General features: G+C 36.8%; 1 protein-coding gene across 2 annotated transcripts; it reads left to right on the top strand.

Moving 5' to 3' along the window:
- Positions 1-714: 714 nt before the first annotated feature.
- Positions 715-5,564, top strand: LOC103444916 (vacuolar protein sorting 38-like). Of its 2 annotated transcripts, none has more exons than XM_008383881.4 (6): positions 715-1,278; positions 1,786-1,992; positions 2,645-2,825; positions 3,889-4,037; positions 4,226-4,453; positions 5,314-5,564. In XM_008383881.4, exons 1-6 carry the CDS (start codon positions 1,099-1,101, stop codon positions 5,428-5,430), a joined length of 1,062 nt encoding a protein of 353 aa, XP_008382103.1. In that variant the 5' UTR covers positions 715-1,098; the 3' UTR covers positions 5,431-5,564. The 2 variants fall into 2 exon arrangements, with proteins under 2 accessions (XP_008382103.1, XP_008382106.1); XM_008383884.4 differs by having other exon boundaries at positions 863-1,278; positions 1,764-1,992.
- The last annotated feature ends 1,302 nt before the right edge of the window (positions 5,565-6,866 follow it).

The raw sequence follows: 6,866 nt of genomic DNA on the forward strand, positions 1-6,866 counted from the left end.
TCTACATATAAGACAGATAAGGCAAGTGAAAATGATACCACACTTCGGTACTTAGAAGTTTCGTGATTATTCAATGGCTTGGATCTTACAAGTCCCCAACCGAGAAGCTTTCCTCACTCGGAAACTTAGGGAAGCATTGTTTGTACCATACTTGACCAATCTCGAAACTACTGAGCACCGGTCACGTTATACCATCAAGGACCTAGAAGAGTTTCCCTCCAACCAGGAGGCCAATCACAGCGCGACATGTGTCGACATCAGAAGCCAATCATAGCGCGACACGTGTCAACATCAGAAAGTCAATCACAACACAACACGTGTCAATGTCAGAATGAAACTAGAAACTCTCTTCTATAAATAGAGATCATTCTCTTATAATATTTCCTAATGTCATTTGTACTAAATCATTCACTAGTATTCATTAAAGGAGAGCTTGAACCTATGTACTTGTGTAAACCCTTCACAATTAATGAGAACTCCTCTGCTCTGTGGACGTAGCCAATCTGGGTGAACCGCGTACATCTTGTTTGCTGCCCTGCACCTATCCATTTACATACTTATCCATACTAGTGACCGGAGCAATCTAGCGAAGGTCACAAACTTAATACTTTCTTTTGAACCAAAGTCCTCACTGATTTTATGCATCAACACAAATATTTGACTTTCTTTTGTCAATTTATGCATATAAATACATTTAAAACGTATAAATCGTGCATAATAAACCGTTGTTCAAAAAATGTATTCTGGGAGCTGTGCATCACGGCTAGTTGTGCATCAAAATAGTGCACTTTACTAGCACAGCGATCTGCTTGGTCGGCTTAAAATGACATTTAAATCCTCGCCAATTTCCAATCTCCCTTCCACTTGTCATTCTTTTGCTTATCAAACCCTTTTTTCAAACTGGTCTAAGAGTCCTAATCAAAATTTTCTCGATTCGACCCAAAAAAAACACAAATTTTCCCGAGAAAAAAAAACCCCCAAAACATTTTCCCGAGAAAATGTGTCCTGAACCCTAATTGGTGATTCTGGGACGATGACGTCTATCCCCTGGCCTTGTCTGAAATTCAAGCCGCATCGAAACTATCTCTCCAACTTTTAATGGAACGAGATCGAGCCCAGCCTGCAGAGCCGAAGAAGAGCGATGTCGAAAATGTGAAGGTGATCGAATGGGAGGAATTCGAGCAAGAGATTGTAAGGTTATGGAGTCTTTCTTCTGCTCTCAGCGAAGCTCAGGAGAAGAAGCAGAGTATTCAGCGGAATCTCGAGTCTCTCATTGAGGTAGGGTTCTAGTGGATGCTCAACTTTCGTGCTTTTGATATTCTGAAAAAATGCAGTTTATTAGGGTTATGGAGGTTTTATTTTATTTATTGTGGAGTTAGAAATTGAAGTGTAAATAGTTCTGTACTTGGTTATTTGGATATAACTGGGTTTTTGTGATTGCTGGATTAACAAACTTGGGGGAATTAGTTAGAACTGTTCCGGTATTAGTATGAGAAGGCGATTTTTAGATTATATTTTTGATAATTTAATCTTGTTTCAGCCAAACTGCTGGTATTAGGATCTGAAAGTAGAAATTGTGGACGTTGTAATTTAATCCTATAAAAGAATATTTCTGTCTTTGATTGCGGAGTGGATGTAAGAAACGAAAATTGAGGACTAATTGAAATTGTTTTCTGATTGTGCACAAAGCCATCAGACTCATCACTAGCACATTGTGTTGTTACTTGATTGATCGGGCCTTAATTGATTAGCCCGCGGGTTAGCGGGCGGCATTGTTGTTGGCAGGTTGAAGCTGAGTCATTGAGACGCTCAAATGAGCTTGAGGAGATGCAGCTGAAACTGGAGGCCAGAAAAATGGTGATGGGAAACATGTCAAGGCATTCTATGCTTGCTGTGGAGGATACAAAAAAGAAAGAGGAGCAACTTAGTATAGAGCTTAGGTCACTTTTGGTTGCTGGGACAGCTCTATCTGTTGCTAGGAAGCGGTTGGAGGTAAAATTGATTATGATTATTATGTACCAAACTGTCGTTGGGCGCAAGAGAGTTTGTATACTTATGAATTATAAAGTAGTCTTAGCAGCCTTAAAATGATTTTGGTTGAGGTTATGTACTTGTAAATATATCTACTTGAGAGGTCTTAGCTAGTTTTGCTAGATGGTGGATTTCTTATCCACTATTTTGTAATTCATGTTATTATTTTAATAAAGTGTTATTGTTTCTTCTAAAAAATGGAATTATAAACTCTAGACATTTTTGGGTTGTGACGTGTATTGGAAAACAAAAACTTTTTGCCATTGCATATTCTCTTTCAAAATCTCATTGCGACTAATTTAAGTTTTACCATTAGTAAATAATATATATGACTAGGAAGCACTGTTAACTACTTAGATTGGGTCACTTTTGAAATCAAAAACTAGTTGTAGTTGTGTATATACATGCATATTCTTGATTATTTTTATATTTTTGTTTCGTTTCATCTGGCTGATTCATCACTTCCAAAAATCCAAATTTGGCATGCTATACTTTTCTTCAAAATCAATAACTTTTCTTCTCAATGCACCTTTTCATGTTTAAAAGTTACTGTTACATTTTAGTAATTGATTTATGCAGTCTGATGGAAATCTGATTTATGCTTTTGTTACAGGAGTCAAATCAGCTACCATCCAGTGACAAGGGGTATGTTCATCTTAAAAACTTGCAAAAGATGCTAAGAAGGCGACAACAGCATATGATATCACAAGTTTCATTGCTATATCCTGTAAAGTTCACTATGGGTCCTGCACAAGAACAGGAACTTGAATCATTTCCTAACACTAGTAGATCAGGTAAATGCTACTGAGATATTGTTTTATGTCTTACAATATCTTGTTTAATTTGTGAAATCTGAAAGAGAGTAACTGAGGTAAAAATCAGTAAATACCCATATGGCTTAATGAAGGAAAAGAAAGGCTAACGTTTCAAGCAATCACTACAACTCTTTCCTATGTTATCTATCAACATTCATGAAATTCTGGATATCATGGCAACATTTGCCATCCCAACTGTCATAAGATGTGGCTTTCATTTGAATTAATTTTTATTTAATTTTTGTTTCTCTTGTGCCTAAATTGTATAAGTGCTTGTTTAACTTGTTAATGTTGTCTGAGTATAAATGTATTGTTATTAAAATTGTTTCTTCGAGTTCTCAATGCATGACCTAGATCTCTATTCAAAATATGGGCAATTCTTTATGGTGTTGCTGATTGGGATTGTGAGCTTTCCCTTGCTCGGATTTCAGGATCTTTTGCTGGTCGATGGCGCACAATCCTCAATGCAGGATCATGTTTTGGAAATAGATTATGTGTGTGTGTGTGCGCGTGTATGTGAGTAGAACTTGAGGCTGCCTCTCAACTGATGTCAGCACTGGAATGTCCTGTGCTATTTAATATTTACGTTATTTCCCCTTCCATCCATGGTTTAAGATTTTAAGTTTGGGCTAATGCCCTACACCCTAGAGCTAAACAAACTGTAACCCTTAAACTCTATTGTACACTTTAAGGATAAACTAAGTTTCAACTCAAACAAAACTTTTAATGAAAATTAAAAAACACAGTACCTTTCGAACAATAGGGCTGTCCGCATTGCGCATGTTTGCTCTTGAAGCTTTTCACGTACATCATATTTGTTTACTATGGCAATGTTTTATCTATTTGTTTGATAGAGATATATATTCTTAATGATTTAATTGGCTATAGTATCAAAATATCCATATCCAGTTTTATTTTCTCTGAAGAAAATTTATTTTGAAATAAGCATTATGTGCTTCATGTCAAGGGTAATAACCTTTGGTAATGTATTCTTCTGTACTCAGATTATATTTTTCTTGTGTTTCTTCTTCAAATTTTACAGGTAATTCTGCTCGATTTAAACCTGCAAATCAAGGAACATTGACAATTTTAGGTCTCCATTTGACAATGCTGCCTTTTAAAATGATGAGTTTTTTCACTGACAAAAAGGAGGTTCAGAGGTCTGCAACAGCCCTGGGATATGTCGGCCATGTGCGTAGTACGCTTACTTTGCTTGATACAAACTATTACGTTACTAATTCAAACATGATGAATTTGGCAGCTTCTACTTTAAGATGCTATCATGTTCAAGTGCATTACTTAGGGGCCAATTTGTTTTGTTTGTTTAGCCGCATTTGTTTTAAATAAGAACGCTCTATTTATATTGATTTTGAATGCAGGCTGTCTTACTTATAGCTTCATACTTAAAAGTTCCATTGCGTTATCCATTGCGTTTGGGTGGTTCCCATTCCTATATTATTGATTATGGACCATCCGTGGAGCCTACTTCATCTGATGTGTCGTCACATACAGTGGTTTCAACGGATGTGAAGCATGTGGAGTTCCCTCTCTTTCTAGATGGCCAAGACACAACAAGAGCCGCATATGCTCTATTCTTACTAAACAAGGTACAAATTTGTTCATATCTTTTGCCTTGGGGTCCATAACACCTATTCAGATTAGAGTAATTCCTATTATTTGGCGTGTAGATTTTATCTTTTCATTTGTTTGACATTCGTGCATTTGTGTGCGCTAAAGTTGTCCTTTTGAATGGGCTTTTCGGTAATGGTAACCTTGGTAACTTCAGTTATTTACAACAAAGTTTACCCTGATACCCAATTAATGTAGAATAGAGAGAGAAAGTAGAAGAGATGAAGAAAGAGTACAGGAGAGGGAGAAATGGAGTTGTTGTTAGCAGTCCAAAATACTTATCCTGCACTCCTCCGTATTGGAAAAAATAAAGGAAAGTGAAACAACGACAATTTTGGAGTGCTAAGAACAATTCCTAGAGAGAAGAGAAGCATAACTAGAACAAGTAGACTTTTTTGGTAAATCAAAATTCTCCATCATTATCGATAAACATGCCAGTCTGAAATCCGATTACGGAAAGGCTATTTATATAGGCAAATCTCAAATTGACAAATTACCTTAATGCCTGGATATATACTCAAACAACACCATAGATCCTAATAATTAAATACAGAATCATTTCATATATAGTTAAATAAGTGAATTAATCATCAATTCTTACATTCTAATTCAAATTTATAAAAAATTAACATGAATCTAGTTTTAAGACCTGTGCAAACACTTAATATGGTATTAGTGTTCTAACGTCGTCCTTCTGTACTTGTCTTTCTTCTGCTAACCCACCTAAATCTGTACTGTACCTTCTTCTTTTTGTTTTGCTTTGCTTCATTTACTATCTTAACCATTAAAATTGTCACGCTTGGCTATATTGACCATAGTGTTGCTTTTGTGAGTGTAGGATTTGGAGCAGCTTTTGAATTACATTGGCGTTAAGAGCTTAGGACCGCGCCATGTCCTAGCCAATTTGAAGGAGCTTGTAAGGACAATTCAGTCTGTAGATTATATATATACGTGAGATCTCCAGTACCAGTTTTGGGTGCAAGTTAATTTGACTTTGTAAATGAAGTATTTGTATTCTTACCCTGGTGCAAGTTTTTAGTGCAGCACCTTTTATTTATACCAATCCAGATTTTTATATCGATAGAAAAATGCAGATCATGAGACTTGTCTACTGGATTTCTCCCAATTTCGGTATATTGGTAACCCTCGTCGGGGTCTGGTGGGTAGTGTTATGATCATACATACTGTTGTTCTTTCCAAAATGTTTTCTTCTTGCGAAGTTTTACCATTGTAACGATGCGATCCACAATGATTTTCATTGCGGGAGGAATGAAAATCAAGTCTCTCGTAATGAAAATCAAGTCATACTCATAAGATTTGGAAAACAACGAAGGAATTGAGTTGGAAAAGAGGAGCAACAAGTAAAGGTTGCGTTGCTATCCAGTAACATTGCCAAAATTCATTGAAGTTTTCCTTTTCGTTTTCATACGAGCGATAAGGAGAGGGGGCACTCGAACAGTGCATTAACTAACTCAAATTTAACATTCTACATCAACGCATTAATAACGAATCTAAATTAGTTCCTGCCTGCCGTATACATTAATACAAACACGAATCGAAAACTAGAACAGGTTAACAAGTTTCTACAACAGCTTTCACTCCTAAGCGACCAATTCATTTGCTCCTTCTCACAGTGCTCGAGAAAACCATCAAACTCGTTCATAAGATCTTGATCGGCTCGAAGTACATCATCGACCAGATTCAAAAACTTGGTCAGATATATTGTTGATACACAAAATCAGTAAGGACTTTGGTACAACAGAAAGTGTTAAGTTTGTGATATTCGTTAGATTGCTCCGGTCACTAGTGTGGATAAATATCTAAATGGATAGAGATAGGGAAGCAAACGCAAGATGTACATGGTTCACCCAGATTGGCTACGTCCACGGAGTAGAGGAGTTCTCATTAATTGTGAAGGGTTTACACAAGTACATAGGTTCAATCTCTCCTTTAGTGAGTACTAGTGAATGATTTAGTACAAATGACATTAGGAAATATTGTGGGAGAATGATCTCCTTTTATAGAAGAGAGTTTCTAGCTTTGTTCTGACATTGACACGTGTCGTGTTGTGATTGGCTTCTGATGTTGACACGTATCGCGCTGTGATTGGCTTCTGATGTCGACACGTGTCGCATTGTGATTGGCCTCCTAGTTGGAGGGAAACTCTTCTGGGTCCTTGACGGTATATCGTTGACCGGTGCTCAGTAGTTTCGGGATTGGTCAAGTATTGTACAAACATCTATAACTCCACTGTTATACAAGTGTAGTTGCTTGACGAACTTGTCATTACTCCGAAGTTTTTCCGAACTTATCTGCAGAGAAAAAACCCTCTCTCGTATATGCTCCTTTGTAACTTCTCTTAAGCATCCTTGAAATGCTCAATTCCTTGTA

This window comes from Malus domestica, chromosome 13, assembly GCF_042453785.1.
Source record: "Malus domestica chromosome 13, GDT2T_hap1".
NCBI classification, from domain to species: domain Eukaryota; kingdom Viridiplantae; phylum Streptophyta; class Magnoliopsida; order Rosales; family Rosaceae; genus Malus; species Malus domestica.

Bases quoted from the DNA above. Each gene is read 5' to 3' on its own strand.
- LOC103444916 (XM_008383881.4), top strand. From the start codon at position 1,099: ATGGAACGAGATCGAGCCCAGCCTGCAGAGCCGAAGAAGAGCGATGTC. The intron at 2,826-3,888 runs GTAAATGCTACT...CAAATTTTACAG, and splicing joins TCCTAACACTAGTAGATCAG to GTAATTCTGCTCGATTTAAA. The intron at 4,038-4,225 runs GTGCGTAGTACG...TTTTGAATGCAG, and splicing joins CCCTGGGATATGTCGGCCAT to GCTGTCTTACTTATAGCTTC.